Below are 21,392 nucleotides of genomic sequence, written 5' to 3'. Positions count from 1 at the left end.
GTGTGGGCATTAAAACGTGACAGGTAAACATTCTGAGACCAAAAGCAAGGGGCCACAAAGAGGCTTTCTGGAACAGCCTGGGTGAGTCCCCTCCCATCCCCTCATAGGGGCTGACCTCACACATCTTTGCTTCAGGGAGAAGAAAAGGCATTTCACTGACAAAATTAAAACTGCATGGATTTGAGAATAAAACATAAAGGGGGTTAATCCAGAAGCCATGGAAAGGAGGCAGGAAAGTTTAGACAGGAAAATAATAGGACATACATTTTCATATTTGTAGAAAAAAACCCACAAATGAACAAACTAAACGTGTTCCATTCTTCTCCCAAAATAAGAGCTTGGAGCTTTCTCATCAGGCCTGAAGCAGAACAGAGTGGAGAACGTTTTTCTCCCTCACCATCTACCAATGGCACTGATGGGAAACGGGCAGATAAGGCCAGCTATATTTGTGCTGGGGAAGGGAAGTGAAAAATGAGTCATCCAGCTATCTTTGAATATCAATGGGAACAGAAGTCCCTTTTGGACTGACCACGTTCCGGCCAAGAATGTTCTGGCGTGCGACTGGGCATGGAGGAAATCCGCTATGTTTGGACACACCGGAGAGGAGAATTTAATCGCCCGAGCCCTCATCAAGTCCACGCGAGGCCCCCATGGCCGGGTCCCTCCCTCGGTGCCATGCTGGCTCTGATATGCGCTGTGTGTACGTTCTGCTGGGCCAGGAACATCTGGTGATCAATGAGCCTTCGTGTCATCTCCTCACTGAGGCTTGGCCTTTAATGGGTCTCCAGACAAGATGGACAGAATAGCTTCTCAAGTTAAAGAGGAGGACGGGGAGCAGAAGAGTGCATGGGGAATGGAGAAGAGAAGGGGAAGAAAGTGATGGGAGTAGGGAGAAAGAGACATGGGTGGGTGGGGGCAAGAGATGGCGAGGCCCTTCCTTCACCCCCCGGAGCCCACAGTACCCCAGGGGAGCCCACGGTAGCCCAGGGAAGCCCACAGAATGCTCAAGCCATTGGTCCCCTGGTTCCACCCCATCTCATCCCATCTCCCAGTGCTGAGTGGATTTGGGACTTGGTGGCAAGCAATCCACTCTACTAGAGACTTCCAACAGTGGCAGAAGCAAGCAACCCAGAACTGTCATGTGAGACAAAAGGACAGAAGCTCCTAGAAGATGGTGAAACCTCTGTGACGCAGTCTCAACTGATTCCTCGTCTTGCTCCTCACCAGAACGTTCGGTGTTTTCCAACCTTAGGCCACATTCTTGCGAACACTCCTCCCCGGCATCCTACAGACTGGAAGCTTCCAAGATGAACTTTATAGGCAGGAAGGGAGTTTACAGTCCTTTGAACATGTTTAAACTTAGCATTGATTGTTTCCCTGCAAGTTACTCTAGAACGAATTTCATGGGGTAGTAGTTAATCTGATTTTCAAATCACGGATAGTAATGAGTAGACCCGTATATTACTGCGTCAATTCCTCAATTCCTTCGCAGAACGTGTGTTGTAACTTTCCCGAAAAGCTACCGAGCCACCTGGAAAGTGTCCTCAGGTCCTCCGAGCTGTGTAATTTGGAAAAATGAACCGGAACCTGAGGAGACTTGAAGTTGGAGGCAGAGCGGAGAAGGAAATCATGGGGCTGGGGAGGAGGAAGGGGGGAGGGAGAAGATCTCGTTTCTCAGCGTGGCACCACTGCTTCAGAGCCTCGGGGCTCCAGACAAGCCACTGCACAGTGCCTGGGCCTCAGTTTCCCCATCCGTAAAGCAGGAGGACTGGCATGTGCCCAGCCCCTCTACGTGGCTGCTGTGAGGACCCCACTAAGACAGAACACGCGACAGCCATTCTAAGCCCCACATACACAAACAGCGGGCGGTACCGGCCCCCAGTGCCGTTCATCCTGAGGGAATCCAAAGCCCCTCAGAGTGAAGACCTGGCTGGAGCAGGAAGGGATGCCATGCACCCTGTGGGCACCACCTCGGCCACAGCCCTGCTTCAGGGAGAGGAGCGGGGCCTGACCTCGGCAAAGGCACTCAGATGCCCACTTCGCTCTGTCACTCCGGCCACTGCCCGTCTAGACCGGAGCCAGCAACCACCCCCTTTAGAGAAAACCCACTCCGAAGGATGCCAAAGCCTTGTGCACTACACGCACTTTCACGTAGGCTGGAGGCCCACACACATCCCAGACACGCCAGACGCATGGAAACGTCGTGTGACCAAACCACGCACCACGGGGAAGTACTCACGATGAAGCCAGACGGCCTACACAACCCCGCCAGCTCCTGGAAGTCCATGCTGACGAAGATCAGACTTTCTAACCGGTCCCTATGGGACACTCGGACCTCTCCAGAGGACATGGGTGTCCGCACGGGGCAGTGAAAGACAAATGTCAGAGCCAGAGCAGGGATGGAGGCTGTGGAAAGCTCTTGTCAGGACAGAGGGAGCTGGGCCGGGAGAGAAGGTGCAGGCCTGGCCAGGGCCCAGCTTGGTCCCCAGGCGGCGGGCTCGGGAGGCCCTGGGGGACTCACCTCATTGTGCTCCAGGCAGTAGATCATGAGCTCGGAGAGGATGACCACGCCGGTGCGGCCCACGCCCGCGGTGCAGTGGACCACGATGGGCGGGTGCCGGCTCTGGGTGCCCTCCAGCATGCTGTTGGTGTGCCGGCGCACCGACTGGATCTCCTCCAGGTAGGCTGCAAGACAGAGGGCACGTCCGTCAGGGCAGCCCCGCGGGGCCCTGCATCCAGGAGCCGGGGGAAGCCAAAACTGATGGAGAATCTTTTTTTTTCTTTTTTTTTAAGTGACAATGATTTACAGTTCTTACAAGACACTAATGATTTGGCTGGCACCCACGGCCCAGTCCCGGAGCCAGAAGGGACCAGCTGGGAGTCCATTAGTCCACGGGAGAATGTGTCCTTTGAATTAAATAGTTCTTCTTTAAAAATTAAATTCGGTTCTCCCCTCTGCAAATCCCCAAGTCCCCCAAGCAGATGAGCCTCGACATTACTTACAGCAATTCCTCCCGTCAACAGCCGGGGAGCAGAGCCCCGGCGGGGTCCCCTGGAAACGCCCGCCTGGCAGCGCCGGTGTCTGGTGGGAAGGGCCTCCATCTGCCCTCTCCCTTCCCCTCACTGAGTGAGCGGGTGTCAGCCAAGGCCCGGCTTCATTTTTAGATTTTAAAATAGACACCGGGGGGGGGGGGGGGGGGGGACACCTGCTTTACAGCTTGGGTCTCACCTGGTGGAATAGCTCAAGGTAAGCCACCCCCCTGCCCCGTTGCTGGAGGCCACATGTTTGGGGGGAATCTTGCTACCTTCCCCATCCCTCCCAGCAACTGCCTAGCTCAGCAGGGCCAGGGGGAGGGGGGTCTGTTCATACTCCATTGGGGCACAAGTGAAAAATTACACTGTCTGTCCTTCATGGCCGTAAAAAAAAAAAAAAAAAAAGGGTATACATGTACTTCTAAAACAGGCCAGGAAGTGGAGGAAGTCGATTCAGAAATGAGATTTTGCAGTCGCTGGCTCAGGGAGAAGCAGGTTGGAAGGCCTGGGCACTCGGAAAGGAAAGGCTCACCCTGATGGAGCTACATACAAGGGGCTCAGGGAGATGCTCACATTGGTGGAGAGGAAAAAGGGCGTGCCCCTCGGTCTGGTTCATCCAGTAGCATCTGCTTTCCATACAGTCAATAAGAACTGTTTTTCCTTGTTCGCTTATCTCATTACCAAGTCACTGAGTTTACCAAATAAACAACTTTTCCTGCCTGGTTGGTGTGGGCTCAGTGGTTGAGCGTTGACTTATGAACTAGGTCACTGGTTTGATTCCTGGTCAGGGCCCATGCCTGGGTTTCAGGCTCGGTCCCCAGTGTGGGACATGCAGGATGTTTCTCTATCTCTCACCCTCTCTCTCTAAAATCAATAAATACATTGAAAGAAACACAACACCTATTACTACTAGCACCACCAGGAGTCATGTAAAATGTGAGAGAACAAAACAAACAAACCAAAATAAAATAAATAAATAAATAAAAACAGAGGGAAGACAGCCTAAGCTGACTAGACTGGTTGCTGTTGGGTGCTAGCATGAGCCACCCTGTGCCTGGCGTTCTCTCCTCGGTGTTTCTGCGAGGGGGAAGGGATACCGGGCAACTGCGCATTCTCTCTGACAAAAGGCAATGTTCCCAAACGAGAGACAAGGGTTTCTTGTGCTAAATTATAAAGTAAAAGAAATGACCAATGTGGCAGATGCTACCATCTAATGGTGTTCCCTGCAACACAGAGGAACTGGGTTTGAATGGATGCTTCCCTAGCACTCGTACTAACACCTCTGGAGGATGGCCCTAGCATTCTGTATCCAGGGAATCTGATCGAAACACGGGCAGGAATCTTTTCGTGTTCTCTAGATTATTTGATTCTGATCATCTTTCTCTTCTCTACTTTCAGTGTCCAACCATTCTGTGCAGGGGACGGACAATGCCCAACCAACTGAGCCACACCAGCCAGGGCTGACTTAGCATGTTTTCAAGGTTCAAACGTGTATCAGAATAATGATTCAGTCATGAGGAAAGTTCTAAATTAGAGTGGAGTCAATTAGCTGACCACAGTTTTAGCTTACTTGCGTAAAAGGTAAAGAGAACAGGGTAAGTGACACACAGTATATTTGTGTTCTCTGTCCCGCATGAGAAGAAATGAATACGTCCCTGTTAGAATACTTTTGCCACTTAACAGAAAGCATCTTCTCTTTCCATTTCACCTCCAACAGATCAGTCCACTGACTCAGTTGGTAAAACCCTGGCTGGGAAGGGAACACTTACACAGAAATCCTTGGACATCCTCGGGGCAGCCATGATCTGGCCAGTCCGTGTACTGCAAATGCCACACTGTCCTTTCCTGCCCAGACAAAAGGTGCTTGACCTTCAAGCCGGTGGTTGCATAGCAACCGGAATCGGTTCGGAACTTCGTGGTGACCTTGAACTTGCCATAGGTGGCTGAGCTGTGCTTGGAGCCCAGCTTGGGCCAGTAGCGGTGGCTCTTGGTGCGTCCGCCCTCCTGAATCACACACAAAAGTGAAGTTGGGAAAATTAGTCAGGGGAAGCCAGCAGCTTATCCTCTTAATCTCAAAATCTGAGCGTAGGGGGGAACGTGAATAGCTTCTAAGTCACTAACTCAGTAGCACTGTGCAGTGTCTATCACAGACTAGATCCTACAAATCTCAGCTAAGACCCATAAGAAGATGCACAATGGTAGCTACAGCAACGGGACATGTAAAAGATTCGCTGCTGAGCTGCAGTTGAATGTTGGAGAGAGAAGAGCCAGAGTGGCGGAGTCTAGAGGTGAGAACACGCTTGGGGTGGTAAAGAAACAGGAGGAAGGTGGGTGCCAGGAGGTCGGAAAGGCCTCCTGGTCCATGGGAGGCAGTTTGGATTTCACTCCACAGACAGTGGGAAGCTGCCCAAGGAGATGGAGCGACCTTAGGCAGGGGAGTGACAGCGTCTTAGTGGTCAATTCTGATGTTCAGCCCAGGGCTCTCTCTATTAGACCACACTGAGAAAGAGACACACACACATATCCATGTGAAAGAGAAACACCAATCAGTTGCTTCCTGTATGCTCCCCAAACGGAGATCAAACCCTCAACCTAGGTATGTGCCCTGACTGGGAATCGAACCCGCAAATCTGGTGTTCGGGACGATGCTCCAACGGAACCTCCCAGCCAGGGCCACCACTATCTTCCAATGGGCCGCTCTGGAAAGCAACTGCTCGGAACAGTCCATGGAGAAAATGTGATTTCTTTTCAATTATCTCTGTTCCCCACCTTTAAAAATTATTAGCAAGCCCTAGCTGGTTTGGCTCAGTGGATAAAGCATCGGCCTGCATACTGAAAGGTCTCAGGTTCGATTCCGGTCAAGGTCACATGCCCGGTTGTGGGCTCGATCCCCAGTGGGGGACTTGCAGGAGGCAGCCGATCCATGATTCTCTCTCATCATGGGTGTTTCGATCTCTCTCTCCCTCTTCCTTCCTCTCTGAAATTAATAAAAATATATTTTAAAAAAATTATTAGCGAAGGGGTAAAAACCACACGAAGCTATTTCCTTAAATGACTTCAAAAAACGTAAGTTACAATGGATCGAAAGGAACAAAAGGAAGTGGTTAAGATAAAACACTGAGAATGTGACAAGAAAAGAAACATAAAACACTTTCCCCCCCAAAGACCGCAGCTCCCGGTGAGCTGCGCGGTGGCCTGTGCCCATTTCCATAACGGAGACCTCTCCAGGTACAACAGAACGACTGCGTGACTTGGCAAAGGAAGAAAACACATTTTCCTCCTCTCCCTAAAGAGTCAAGAACCTGCCGAGACCGGTCTGGCTCAGTGGATAGAGCGTCGGCCTGCGGACTGAAAGGTCCCAGGTTCGATTCCGGTCAAGGGCATGTACCTTGGTTGCAGGCACATTCCTAGTAGGAGGTGTGCAGGAGGCAGCTGGTCGATGTTTCTCTCTCATCGTTTCTAGCTCTCTATCCCTATCCCTTCCTCTCTGAAAAAAAAAAAATCAATAAAATACATTAAAAAGAAAAGAAAAGAATAAAGAACCTCTACTGGACCCACAGCTCCCATCTCCCTCTGCAATAAGCATGACGGGTGTCGGCCGGCCATGGCCGTGGTTGGAACAAGTATATGCCCATTCACCCACAGCAGCCCAGGTCCTCGACCCGGGGCAGAGACTATGGGTTGTGTTGTCTGGCACACAAAAGTGAGCTGGTTCTTTACGGTTTAATTTTTCATTCATGGCAATGCAGGGAAAAGAGTGAAAAGCTGGTGAAAATGGAAGCCAACAGACTCTCTTTGGAGAAGGAAACCCGTCTACGGGGAAGTGAGGAGAGGAGACACGTGCAATGCCCACGGAAGAGGCTCTGCAGAGACGTGGTGCCGCAGGAAGCTTCCGGAGCAGCCCAGTCCCCGACACAAAGCCCATGTTCTGGCCACCCCTCCCCTGGCCAGGCGGCTGCCAGCCGCTCCCCTTACCTCCTCTGCGGTGACCATGGCGATCACGTTGGCTCCCTGCTCCCACACCATCTGCCAGAAGTCGTGGCACGTGTGCGGCAGGGGCCCCTGCGTGGCGATGTAGTGCCATTCGGCCCCGCCAACCACCACCTACAAACCAAGGAAAGCATCGGTGAGGCAGCCCCCAATCCAGGATGGCGTTACCTGCTGACCAGGGGGCGGCCACATGGCTCTGTGCCAACATCAAAACCCCTGAGGCCGCAGGGGGCTACGGAGACATTCTCGCATGAAAATGCCATTAACCCTCTCTTCTTACTGCAACCCCCAGGAATTAGGTGCAAAGCAGCGCATTTTTTTAAAAGCACACATATACATAAACACAAACACACACACACACACACACGTTAGATGAATAGGCGCGCGCGTGTGTGTGTGTGTGTGTGTGTGTGTGGCCTAACAGAATTTATTACAGAAACAAGAGTTATGCCTGTGTGCCATGCACTTTGATCATTTCCATTCTTTTCTCTATTCTAGTCTACTTACAAACAAACAAAAAAAACAACAACACCCCCCAAACTGGTCCTGACTCTAAGTGGACTCTGCTATACCGTGACCCCCGGTTTGAGAAACAGAGCTCCCTGGCGTCCTGTCAAGCTATGACGACGTGCACCGTGGAAGGAGACCCTCCAGGAGGAATGTCTTCCTGCTGCTGCGGACCCGATACGGACAGTTGTCATGAACCTCGGCTGGACCCGCCACACACGGTGGAGGTGTCATGGAGGCACTTAAGTCAACCACACATGATCTTTTGCCATTCCCCAGCATCCAGCCAAACTCGGGAGCCGTGAGATGGCTTTAGAAAATCGCTACCCCATACAGCTCAGAGCGGCCTTGGGAGGAGAATCCTACAGCTGTAAATTCCAGCGGCGGACAACCACAGCAAGCTGTGAGCTGAGTGCTGAAGGCCGTGCCATCCGGAGGAGATGGCGGCCTTTGCGAGGCTTCTTTCACGTCCCCTTCCATGCCTGCGCCTTGGCATTGCGGAGTCAGGCCCCTCACACCCCACCGGGGCAGATCTCCACCTAGTCCTAGGAGCAATGAAGCGGTCACGGTTCGAAACTTCCCCCACCTCATCTGTTTTATGAAACTAGATGCTAACTTGATTCAAATAAAAAAAAACAGTGTCTGTGAACTGCCTCATTGCACAAGGCATGTTCAGGTCAATGCTGGCAAGCCAAGCCAGGTCAGGGGCTGGGGATATCATCCATCTAGCTGTTGGCTGGCCAGGCACCGGGTTATCTGTGGCGCTATGACTTTAAACATTAGCCTCCCTGGCATCCAACATATAGGAGCCTTAAATACTTGCAGAGCCTGCTGCTGCTGCTGCCCAGGGCCTTCCAGCAAATTCCAAGTATTGACAGGAGGGCATTAAAAACTGCCTTAGAAACACAACCGCCAGTGTTACGGAGGTAGACTTCACAGATGTGGTTCCACCTCTGGAGCAAATAAATCCGCTCTGTGCTAACGGCTGCTCGGAACCCAGGGAACAAACGCTGGCAAACAAACGCACCGCTCGCTCCCAACAGCCCAGACAAGTTCCTGCAAAGCTCTGCGGGCCGATGGAACGCACCCGTGTCTAACCCAGGTCCGCAGGATGAAACGGGGGCCCCGGAGAACACCGGGGAAGGGAATGCCTCCGCTCAGCACACCCCGTGGGCAGGGCCGGTGCGCGGGCACAGCTTTGTCCAGACGGCAGATGGGAAAGGGGAGGGGAGGCCGGGCCAAAGGCGAAGACGGTGTAACATGGCCACAAAAGATTCCCACAGACCTGCTATCAAGCAGCAGCTGTGGCTGAAACCGGTTTGGCTCAGTGGATAGAGCATCGGCCTGTGGAATGAAAGGTCCCAGGTTCGATTCCGGTCAAGGGCATGTATCTTGGTTGTGGGCACGTCCCCGGAAGTGGGTATGCAGGAGGCAGCCGGTCAATGTTTCTCTCTCATTGACGTTTCTAGCTCTCTATCCCTCTTCCTTCCTCTCTGTGGAAGATCAATAAAATATATTTAAAAAATAAAAAATAAAAGCAGCTGTGGGAGTCGCATCCTTGTGGGACCACATTATTCTGGCCATTGTGAGTCCAGCCAGATGAAGCTCATGGCCTGCACCAGCATCAGTTTACTTAAGACCAGTTTCCTGGGGCTCGGTTTTTTGTGTTTTTTTTAATTATTGTTTTCGTTCTTGTTCTCAAAAAATGAGAGCAAAATATGCAACCTGATCCAGGATAACACTCTTTTATATTTCTTTTGACAGTACTTCCTGATACACTACAAAAATATATGTGGTTATCTATGCCCTGTGTGCAAAAACACTCACACCCCACCCCGGTTCACTTTTCATATTTTGATTCAAAACTGTTATAACCGATACGGGAGCCAGACATCTGGCTGTGTTTTGGAGGCTCAGAGGAATCTACCAAGGATCTGGGTACAGTTGAGAAGTCCAAGGAAGAAAGGAAATAACTCTGGGCAAAGCCAGAAACAGGTTTCTAAGGTACCGATCACATCAGACTCATAACGTGAGCCTTCTCCTGTTTAAAAACGGCCTGTGACAACGGCTCTAACAGCGGTACGTGAATAAATTCTTCTGTTTCAGACAAGAAAGCAAATGGTGACGATCTAAATACATATGTTCTGTTATCAGGGACCCGGAGGAAGGCAAGCGATTCAGGAAACATCTAACCCTGTGGTCGGCAAACTGCGGCTCCCGAGCCACATGCGGCTCTTTGGCCCCTTAGAGCAGTGTTTCCCAACCTTCTCTCATGATGAGAATCACCTGGTGGAGTTGTTAAAACACAGATTCCTGAATCCCAACTAAGAAGTGCTAAACTAGAATTTTTGGGAACATATAGGTAAAATTGTATACTTAACTAGTGCTCTAACACAGATGTTATATACAGAGCACTAAGTTAGGTATGCAATTTTACCTATATGTTCTCAAAAATTCTAGTTTAGCACTTCTTAGTTGGGATTCAGGAATCTGTGTTTTAACAACTCCACCAGGTGATTCTCATCATGAGAGAAGGTTGGGAAACACTGCCTTAGAGTGTGGCTCTTCCACAAAATACCACGGCCTGGGCGAGTCTATGTTTAAGAAGTGGCGTTAGAAGTTTACGTTTTAAAAATGTGGCTCTCAAAAGGAATTTCAATCGATGTACTGTGGATAGTTGGCTCTGTCGACCAGTGAGTTTGCCCACCACTGATCTAACACAAGCATTCTTACCTCTGAATTCCAACTGGAGCCAAACTAAGCTGACTAATTTTAAAGCCTACAAAATACTGAGATAAAAAAAGGTTTACGTTTCTGAAATATTAACAAAAATGTAATGACCCTAATGCAGTGGTCAGCAAACTCATGAGTCAACAGAGCCAAATATCAACAGTACAATGGCTGAAATGTCTTTTGAGAGCCACATTTTTTTAAACATAAACTTCTTCTAAGGCCACTTCTTCAACATAGACTCGCCCAGGCCGTGGCATTTTGTGGAAGAGCCACACTCCAGGGGCCAAAGAGCTGCAGTTTGCTCTGGATAAGGAGGCAAATCTCTCAAGAGTCACTAGCAAGCTCACCCCCATGGTTTACGACTACATTCGCCCACTCTCCTAAACATCATGCAACTTTGGGACTGCAGGTGTTAAACCCATCACCTGTCGTACTACCAGGGAGAACGCTAAGTTTTGTGACTCCTGAGCATCATAAAAGCCTCCGTGGCAGTAAGATAACGCCTGGGACTCCCCAAGTCTCCATCGCCCGCTCCTTACAAATGGAAAAGGACAGTCCTCCGTTCCCCTGTGAGTGTGGGGGAGAGCTCTAACCCACAAGGAGAAGGAACGGTTAAATCCTCTGTAGAGAGCAAGCTTCAGAAATAGCTGACCCGAGCTTTTTGCCAAGGCCGCCAGCTTCCTTCTGTCTGCAGTGCTGGGCATGCCCTTCCAGTTGAGTCAGAAAAAGCCCAGAAGTTCAAAAACATTCCCTCGGGGTCTGGGGACAAGCCAAGATGCACAGTGGCAGCCGTCCTGCATTTTTTCCCCTCCCTGCATTTTTACCTTTGACCCCGGCATCTCCGACAAACCCTGCCGGCCCGCCCGCTCGCGGCTCACCTTGATGTGGGAGGCGTTGATGTAACCCGTGTTATTCTCTTTGGTGGGGATCAGCTCCACGCGGTTCTCCTCGTAGGGGACCACCTCGCGGATCCGGCTGCGCTCGGCGTTTTCCGGCAGGGCCGCCGTGCTGAAAACGCCGTTCGCCTTCTTCTTTGGGATTTGCTCGTATTCTGTGAACACCATTCCCTCCTCCAGCTTCTTCTTCAGGGTCCTGAACTGCAACAGAAATGAACCTTCAGCTCACTGAACGCTCTCTCCCCCCCAACCCCGAAATCCCAAATAAACCACCGGGTTTCTTTAAATACGGACAGGGAGGCTGCTGGTTAAGTAGTGTCATGATGCCCAAGGAATGCTTGATGATTTGGTCTCATTAGTAACCACAGTGCTAGTTTCTGCTGTCCAGCCACCAACGTCCTTCCCATTCACAGCTTCAACAGGACAAATTTGGGAAGCCAGGCAAATGGGGTGAGGTTCAAAACTGGTGTCTGTGTTAGTGACACACTCTGTTCAAAGCCTTACTGTGAGGAGATGGTTATCCAAACCCCCTTTTCTCCATGCACACAGCCCATTTCACTGAGATAAATATTAATAGGATGCTGGTCCACAGTCCAGCAGTTCTGGGGATTTATAAACCCCCCTCCCACTTTATTTTTCCCACAGCCAAACTACCAATTACAATAATAGGTACTGATTGGATTAAATCAGTGGTCGGCACACTCATTGGTCAACAGAGCCAAATATCAACAGTTCAACGATGGACATTTCTTTTGAGAGCCACATGTTTTTAAACATAAACTTCTTCTAACGCCACTTCTTCAACATAGACTCGCCCAGGCCGTGGTATTTTGTGGAAGAGCCACACTCTAAGGGGCCAAAGAGCCGCATGTGGCTCGCGAGCCACAGTTTGCTGACGGCGGGATTAAACCATTCCTCTAAAGTCATTCTGGCTTTAAAAATATTCTAATACTTCATACTTACCGACAGGAGTCTAAAACCTTGCTGTTACGAGCACTGGAAGCCTGCTTCTTTAGCCTCTGACTGCAGTGTCAGGAGCTAAGGGAGCACTGTCTCCACCTCGGAAACACTAACGTGCACCTCATTCTGACCGTGGGTGGAGGGGATGGCGTCACAGAGAATTCCACACATGCTCATCATTCATAAAAACCACAGACACTGAGCCGAAACTGGTTTGGCTCAGTGGATAGAGCATCGGCCTGTGGACTCAAGGGTCCTGGGTTTGATTCCAGTCAAAGGCATGTATCTTGGTGATGGGCACATTCCTGATTGGGGGGTGGTGGGGGGAGGGCAGGGTGCAGGAGGCATGTGATCGATGTTTCTCTCTCATTGACGTTTCTAACTCTCTATCCCTCTCCCTTCCTCTCTGTAAAAAAAATCAATAAAATATACTTTTAAAAAAACAAAAAAACACAGACACTGAGAGCTACAGAAATCGTTTTGCAGCTTCCTCAGGTTTGCAAAAAGGGAGAGAGGCCCAAAGAAAACGAGTGGCTTGACCCGGGCCACGTGGCCCATGAGGGGCTTTCGGGGCTGCCCTCTCAGTCAGTCATCGCTGCGCCACCTTGACTGAGAAACAGCAGGTACTTGGAAGGGGCCCACTGACTACAACACGTTAGACTCCGTCGTGATCTCAACCTGAAGAATTAATTCACCGCCTGAACCTCGGAGCTGGCGTGTTCGGGCAAGGAGAGAGGCTCAGGAATCCGAAGAGCACAGGGAATGAATCACGTGCCTGACCAGCCCAGGGCTTACCCTCTCGTCCATGAGGATCCGGGTGCCATCGACTCGGCTGTCTTCCCGCCCCGGGACCCGCGCCACCGAGAGACCGTTCAGTGCCGCCAACATCAGAGGCCGCTTCTGCGCCTCCAGGCCTGCCATCTTCTGCTTCTCTAGATTCTTGTGGCAAGAAAAGGCATGTTCTCATTGTTTACAATACCGGGAGCATTCTGGAATGTGTTTTAATCTCCCCAAATCTGTAGCTCCCCAGCCAAGGAATGCAGACAGCCACCATTAGCTGGGCGAAGTCAAACACAGCCTACCCAGTACTTCCCACGGTGTGCCCGAGGAAGCCCGTCCCGCCAGGACCCCTGTGCTTTTAGTTTAAAGCAGATGAATAGACGGACACACGACAAACAAATAATAGCCAAGGCTGCGCACAGCCCAGCCGGCACGGCTCAGGGACTGAGTGTCGACCTATGAACCGGGAGGTCACGGTTCCATTCCTGGTCAGGGCACATGCCTGGACTGTGGGCTCGATCCCCAGTGTGGGGCCTGTAGGGGGCAGTCAACCAATGATTCTCTCTCATCATTGATGTTTCTCTCTCTCCCTCTCCCTCTCTGAGATCAATAACACATTTTTTTTTTTTAAAAAAAAAAAAGATAAATAAATAAAGCATATAAACAGATGAGGGTTACAGTTTGAGGTTTTGACCCAAACATAAATGAAACCATTTGCAGACACCTGGACCATTCCATGGATGGCCACCCTGAGAGGCTGAGGATGCTCCCAAGGTTTGTCTGAAGTTGTTGCAGATTAGATTCTGAACCCGGGAACTTGGCTGCCTTCAACAGTGGCCCTTGACGGTTCTTTCCAGTTTGATTCCCACTGTGCATGTGTGTGCATGTGTGCGTGTGTGTGTGTGTGTGTGTGTATACAAGCATACATGTATCTGAATTCTCAATAGACTAAGCTTAACGGGGAATTGCAGCTCAACAGTAAACTTCCAAGTTTACCGTAACTTTTCTTGGCTTTGTGTTAACCGTCTATTAAAAAAAAAAAATCTGAAACTCAAGCTGTCTCTCTGCATGCAGGCCGGTCAATATCGGTGAGCCATCCTGACACGTACACTGACTGACACGGAAAACGCTCAGGAGATGTTGTTCTTTTAGCATTTAACTGGGGGGGAATAAGCTTTCCCCTGGGGAGGGGAAAACACAAAACATCAGCAGGTGCAGGAAGGTGAGCCCCTCGCAGCTCACACCGAGAGTCGGATCCTGAATAAACAGCCAAACACTGGCCACGACCCCCACAACCCCAACCTCCACACCCCCAGCCTGGGACACCCTAACTCCATGACTGCGCTTTGTGCCAAGCGCGCCCATTGGCACCCATGCGGGAGAAGGGAAGGTGTATTTTTGAAGGGGCAAGCACGACGTGTTGTGAAATAAAATGCCACCTGTTTCAATGCAGAAGGCCCCTCTCCACCCCTAACCTGCCCCTGCACGCGCCTCGCACCTTCTTCGGCATCTGCAGCCCGTGCTCCCGCCGTGAACGTCCTCAGGGACAAGGAGCAGCAGAGGCTCAGGGGAGGGGGGCCAGCGTGTGAACCGCCCCCCTCCACCCATGGCCCGGGAGGGGACAGGAGGGCACTCACCCGGATCATCATCTCCCTCTCTATGATGCTGTCCTCCAGGGAGAACATCTCGGACACCGGCCGCTCCTTCACGGGCTCCTTCTTGACCCGCTCCTTCACGCTGGTCAGGTCGGGCTCCGAGAGGGACGGGCCCAGGGCCGCCCCGTTGACGGCCAGCTGGTCGGCGCGGGAGACGCTCACGGCCTTGGCCGGCCCGTGCCGCAGCCCCCGGGCCCTGGCCACGGCGGGGGGCACGCCGGCCTGGTCCTGCCGCAGCGCCCCGTTGCTGACGCTCTTCCTGGGCCCGGGGTACTCGGGCGGGGGCTTCTTGGGGATGCGCGCCAGGGCCGCCTGCAGCTGGGCGCTGTACTCCACGGTCCCCCCGCGGAGGCCCGGGATCCGGGGGGGCGCGGGCTCGGCCGGCCGCCGCTGCTGCTCCTCCTCTTCCTCCTCCTCCTCCTCGCTCTCGCTGCTGTGGATCAGCATCGTGGCGTCCGAGAAGGTCTTCTTGTGGTGGTACTGGGGCAGCTGGGGCACCTCGTGGCCCCCCGGCGCCTCCTTGGGGGGCCCCTGCTCCCGGAGCGTGTTGCGGCGGGCCATGGGGATGTTGAGGGACTTGAGGGTCATGGCCTCCATGCCCCGCACCATGCTGCTCATCACCTCCAGGCTGTGGCGCTTGTTCACGGCGCCGTGGTGCTTGGCGTGGGCCGTGAGGGGCGCGCTCACCTCCTGCAGGGACTGGTGCACCACGGGGCTGCTGTCCTCCTGGAAGGTCTTCACCGACAGCTGCACCTTGCGGGTCACCAGGTCGGGGCTGCTGCCGCTGACGTAGCGGTGGCGGTGGCTGGCCAGGTCCGGGGTGCTGGTGGCGGGCCGGGGCCGCGGGTAGGGGGGCGGCGGGCGGAAGAGGTGGTTCTGAAGCACGTGGGCCGGGTGGTAGCCGTGCGCGCCCTGCAGCTGCATGTTGGCCAGCTCCGGGGTGCTCACCGTGTGGGAGATGGCGCTGGCCCCCGGCTTGCTGCAGGGCCCCGCGCTGTTCTTGGGGCCCCCCGCCGCCGGCGCCGCCGGGTCGGACGGGCCCACCGGCTTGCCGTAGCCCCCCTGCGGCCCGTAGGGGACGGTGTAGGGGTGCCTCTCCCGCATCTCGGGCTGGCTGTACACCAGGTCCTCGGGCTGGTTGTAGGCGTGGGTGTTGAGGATGTTGAGGTTCCTCAGGGACTGGCTCTGGCTGTCGGCGGGCACCACCCCCCGCTTCATCTGGCGCATGACGGTGTCGTAGTCCGGGGTGGGCCGGTAGGACGGCACGATGATGGCGCTGTGCCGGTGGCTCGGGATGTAGTCGGCCCGCATGATGTCGCTCCCGGGGATGCTGAGGTTGGAGGAGACGGGCGACGCCTGCAGGAAGCTCTGCGAGCAGTTCAGGGAGTTGATGCTGTGGACGCTGCACACGCTGCCGTTGGGGATGGTGCCGTTTAGGTAGTTCAGGTCCAGGCTGTTGTGCGAGTTGCAGTAGAAGGCGTCTTCGTTCCCGTGGAAGATGCTGTCTGCAGGCGGCCAAACAGAGGCACGTGAGCCCCCACACCGCCCTGCCGCGGCCAAGTCTACCCTCACCTAAGCCATGGCGTAGGTATGTGACACTCGACCTAAAGAAGTCATGGCCGAAACCGGTTTGGCTCAGTGGATAGAGCGTCGGCCTGCGGACTGAAAGGTCCCAGGTTCGATTCCGGTCAAGGGCATGTGCCTTGGTTGCGGGCACATGCCCAGTGGGGAGTGTGCAGGAGGCAGATGATAGATGACTCTCTCATCGATGTTTCTAACTCTCTATCCCTCTCTCTTCCTCTCTGTAAAAAATATATTTAAAAAAAAAAAAAAAGTCATGGAAAGTGCACACCCATGAGCTCCACCCACATTCCATCAAACCTGGACATTTCCTGGATGGGACGCCAATGTACAAAAGGGACATTCTAAAGCATCCTGAGCCCTGGCTGGTTTGGCTCAGTGGATAGAGCGTCAGCCTGTGGACTGAAGGGTCCCAGGTTCGATTCCGGCCAAGGGCACATGCCCTGGGCTGCCAGCTTGATCCCCAGTAGGGAGCATGCAGAAGGCAGCCAATCAATGATCCTCTTTCATCACTGATGTTTCTTTCCATTTCACACTGTTAATATGCAACACCTAACGCCATTCCTTCCTTGAGGTGTCATGATCAAATTGGTGTCATGATCAAGAGCACTGGCTTGAGGGTCAAAACACTGATTTTCATACCCAAGCCCCTCCCATACCCTTCCTGCATCCCAATCCTATACTTGTAAATTGGAAATAATAGCAATCCCTATCTCATCTCCTAGGCGTATTTTGAGGATTACTGAAGGTGCTGAGAACAGTGCCGAAGGAGGGGACTTCCTCTATTAATGTTATTATTATTCTAACAATAATTACTTTGCATGTGAGTTACAAGAGAGGAATACAACAGATTTCCTTTATAAGCGCTGGGAGAGAAGGGCTGGTGGGAAGGGTTGACATTATTTGTATATTTCTTCCAATTATTCTAGATGCCTGTATTCTGTCAGCATGAAAGCCTGACCGACTGTGACGGACTTGTGATACTGGCAGCGAGAGTCCAGGCAACCCCCGTGGGCCTCGCTGCCACGCCCTCTTCTCCACGCCCACTCAGGAGAGGGAGGAGAAGAGAACCCTGCTTGCTACCTTCTCCAACTCCCTTTTGCAGCCCATTCTGGGGCAATTCCTCTCTCCGGGGTAAACGATAGTCTGTGCTTTACACAAATGGAAGCTGCTGATTCGGACAATGACAAGATTAGCAATGAAAGCATCACTATCACCTAAAAAAGAAAAGTCTTCTTTATTCTTCTTAACCCTTCACCCAAGGAAGGGAACATGGCAAGCCCGAGTTACCTTGCGAAGTGTGTGTTTCCGAGTAGTGCTCTCCACACTGGATGTGCATAGGAGGCAAGATGTACGGCTGCTGCCGGGGCTGAAACAGAGAACAGACGGCACCGGTGGGCAGGCCTGTCACTGAGGGCCCTCCGCTGCCACGGAGAACCAGCCGAGCACACGCCCGTCTCCGGCGTCCGCAGGGAAGCAGGCAGGGGCTGCTCTGCCGTCTACCCTCGACCCACCCCTCTTTCCATCCGTACCCCCTCCTCATTGCTAAGTCAGCACTGAAGACACAAGATGGCTGGTTCAACGTGAGAAAGACAAAGATGCTACAATCAACATGAACATATCTATTTATAATCTCTTTTCTAATACGCTTGCCAAGCTCTCAATGCCTCTTTTTTTTTTAATAGAACGAAAGTTTGCATGGGAGTAAAATACCTCAAACATGACCCATTTCATTTTTATATTGGGATTCCAGATGAGAGTTCGTTTGAAGAAAGAGTTCTGATGCTAAAAATTTTCAACTTTAAAGTTGTAAATCACCAAAAAGGATTGATCTCGTATATTTCAATTTGGTTCTTTTTTAGTTAGCCTTATTAGACATTCAATGAAATATGACAACTTAGGAGAAAAGCTCAGATCAGGCCCCCAAAAAAGCCAAAGCCAGTAGGGGCCACACTTTCTCAATGTCTCTCAACAGAAGACGAGCGCTTCCCAAAGTCTGAAGCTGGGTAAATAACTTATCATTTCCTCCCCTACAAATAATGCTTCAGCATCCAATGGGCAAATAAAGGAGGTAATGAAAACAAGGATCCAAACATTAAGAAGAATCAGGGAGAAGAAAAATAGAACAGAAATCAATGTAGTGAAGTTCAGGGTACCAAAGAAAAGGTGTTATATCAACTCTCCAAAATATTTCCAGATCTCCCTTTGACTGGGCTTTGAGTTGCAATTTAAAAATATTTTTAAATAAAAAAAATTTTTTGTTGTTGCCTCTTCTCAGTTACACATAATTAAATTCGATTTTTCCAGGGTAGGACAACCAAGTTTGAGACTTAAAAAAAAAAAAACCACTCTGGGGAGGGATTCATACCAGGGAACAGAAATAAATGGCAAGCAATGTTGGCTCACTGCCTTTGTCTTGCTCTTATTTAAAAAAAAAAAAAAAAAAAAAATCAAGTATGGGACTGTTTATGATCTGGCATGAGTATATAGGCAAAGGACAATAATAAGTAATCTTCCTGACACCATTCCAGGATTACCTTATTTGTTCCATCTCTTACACATTCTAATACATTATCCTATTCCTTTCCAGACCGGCTCATACAAAAAGCAACTAGCTGCCGTGAGGCAGGCAGCAGACGGGACAGAGGAGAGCAATCAGGCCTCCGGTTATCAGAGAGGAAGCCAGAGGAGACAGGGTTATCTGGCTTCCTCCTACGCAGCCCAAGGAACTCGGTGAGATGGTTCACTCCTAAGGGGCAGAGGAAACAGAAGCCTCGGCATCTTCTCCAGAGACTCAGAATGAGATCAGCCCACAGGAAGCCTGAGAACTCTAGAACTCTGCCTCCCATGGTGCCCCAGGGACATAAAGGAAAAAACGATCTCACTAGTAAAGACACGTGGAATCTAAAGAAGGGAAAAGAAGACTGATAGGAACCAAGGAAAACACAAACAGATGTACTGGTACTTCAGGGGAAGGGTTCAAAGGGATCCTCTTTGATCTCCAACTCACGGACTACTTGTGAGATACTGGTCATCATGTCAAGAACAGTAACAGTCATGTGGATACTCAGAATGTTTATGTGATGACATAATGGCCCAATTCTAGAATTCCAGGAGTTTAGGTGTATGTATTTTCCAAAATAGAAAGAATAATAATTAATTAAAAGATATACAATTCTTGTATACCCTATATATATGATGATAAAGAAAAATTCAATTTTTTCTACCAATTCAAAGGAACCTAGAAAAATTAAAAGGGCACATGTTTATTTTAATTACATATAAAAAATCATAACCTTAATAAAGAATTAAGACTTCAAACAAGTAGAAAACCTTAAAGGAAATCAATTCTTCAACACCTTTTTTGTTATATTAGCCTTAAGTAATCCTCAGAATAAAACACAGCCTAAGACAAAACACATGTAATGAAATTAGCGTTGTGTTTCCTTATTCACATGATGAGAAGAGCAGTTAAAAAAAAGTCTGTGGCCCTGAAAATCAGAAAATGTACAATTAATCTTCCCTATAGAGAACATCAACTAGAACTATTCCATTTCTGATCATTTAAAAAGCATTTCTGCCCTGGCCAGTGTGGCTGAGTTGGTTAGAATATCGTCTAATGCACCAAAAGGTGGTGGGTTCGATTCCCAGTCAGGGCATATAACCAGGTTTCTGGTTCAATTCCCAGTCAGGGCATGTGTGGGAAGCAATCCATCGATGTTTCTCTTTCACATCAATGTTTCTCTCTCTCCCTCTATCTCTCTGTCTCTGCTCTCTTCCTTCCTCTCTCTCTTTAAAAAAAAAATAAAAAACTAGTAAAAAAAAAAAAGTTGAAAAGCATTTTCTGATTAGTTTATTAAGCTCTATTTATGGCAATAAATGCAGAAGAACTTGTGGAGCTGATATCTGAAGGCATGCTACATGTAACAAGCAAAAACGGTGATAAAACAACAGATGAGAACAAGTGGGTTGAAACAGTAGGTTACATGCTGAAGGAACACGGTCTCATCCCCCTGAATAAGACTTCCTCACGGGGCTGAACCTTCAGCCTCACTTAGAGAAAGGACGGACATCATGGGCACAATGAGGCAAAACGGATACGCGTCACACCTACTCGGAAGACTGACACCCTTCTGCACTCTCGCCTGACCTCACCTGGTCATAATGCCCTCATCACCTCGCCTCTCAAATTAGCAACAAAAGGACCCTCTATCCCCAGCACACTGACTACTTTCGATTGCTGAATATTTTATACATACCAGAGAGGATCGGCTCCAGGTGGGCTGGCGTCTGATGGGGGGTGGGGAATTTGATTGTCTACATAAAAAGATGAAAAGAAGGGTTATTATTTCCTAGATACAAGACAGGCAAGAGAGGGAGAAAAGGGGAAAGATGGTAAGATTCACGGCAAAACATCAATATTATCTCTGGGCGGTAACACTAAAAACAATTACAATTCCCTTTTTTATTCGTTTCTGTATTTTCAAAATGTTTGGGACATAATGTACTTTTACAAACGGTTTTACAAAGCACTGCTAGAAGAATAGGGCTTATTTCTAAAGAAACATAATGAGGGAAATACAAAAAGCAGCCATTGTATTTTTTGTCCCTTTGCATATATGTAAAGTCTTTCATAATAAAAAAGAACAAAAATATTTTTAAATACTGTCAGTAAAGTAAAAAAAATAAAAATCCAAAATATTTTTGAGGTGTGAAGGTATTTTTCATTAAGATCATACGTATTGCAAATATTCCTCTAGTCAGAGATCCTTTCCAGACTGAGGCTCAACATTTTTTTTTAATGTAGACTAAAAATGAGCAGGGACTAAGAATATCATCAAACTCTTAAGAAATGGAAAAGATGCCTTTGAGAAACAAATCCCAAATTCCAGAATTACAGTTTCCATGTCCTCAATGAAAAATGCAATTCATTAAATGCAAAAAAAAAAAAAAAAACCAAACCCAAAAAACAGGACATGTAGAGTTGGCCATCAAGCTAAAATTCTTCAATTTAAAGCACTCTCCTTATTCTGAAATTTCATTTTTCCTACCATTTTGGTGATGAGTTTTTTAATGAAATGATGGAAACAATAGAGTAATATTGGGCTTTATTTAACTGGCTAAATACATTATTATTAGAACCTTCTCTCTCTTCCCTCTACATTTTTTCATCCCCAAAGTCAAGAAACATGGGAACCACTTTCTAGGCTGTATCAGAGGTGACAATCAGTAACTGAGAGAGAGGAAAATATACCAA

General features: G+C 49.9%; 1 protein-coding gene across 2 annotated transcripts in view; it reads right to left on the bottom strand.

The window, feature by feature from the left end:
* Nucleotides 1-21,392, bottom strand: part of PTPN14 (protein tyrosine phosphatase non-receptor type 14) — a 142,903-nt gene that overhangs the window by 8,726 nt on the left and 112,785 nt on the right. For both annotated transcript variants that reach the window (XM_084865526.1, XM_084865527.1), the window contains 8 exons: nucleotides 20,395-20,452; nucleotides 17,426-17,504; nucleotides 14,537-16,059; nucleotides 12,915-13,058; nucleotides 11,142-11,360; nucleotides 7,009-7,137; nucleotides 4,803-5,037; nucleotides 2,522-2,685 (listed from right to left, as the gene is read on the bottom strand). In XM_084865526.1, coding sequence (XP_084721652.1) covers nucleotides 2,522-2,685; nucleotides 4,803-5,037; nucleotides 7,009-7,137; nucleotides 11,142-11,360; nucleotides 12,915-13,058; nucleotides 14,537-16,059; nucleotides 17,426-17,504; nucleotides 20,395-20,452 — 2,551 coding nt within the window. The remainder of the gene's footprint in view (nucleotides 1-2,521; nucleotides 2,686-4,802; nucleotides 5,038-7,008; nucleotides 7,138-11,141; nucleotides 11,361-12,914; nucleotides 13,059-14,536; nucleotides 16,060-17,425; nucleotides 17,505-20,394; nucleotides 20,453-21,392) is intronic.

Source organism: Pipistrellus hanaki (assembly GCF_964339955.1).
Source record: "Pipistrellus hanaki genome assembly, chromosome: 18".
Taxonomy (NCBI): domain Eukaryota; kingdom Metazoa; phylum Chordata; class Mammalia; order Chiroptera; family Vespertilionidae; genus Pipistrellus; species Pipistrellus hanaki.
This window is presented reverse-complemented; position numbering and strand designations above follow the sequence as displayed.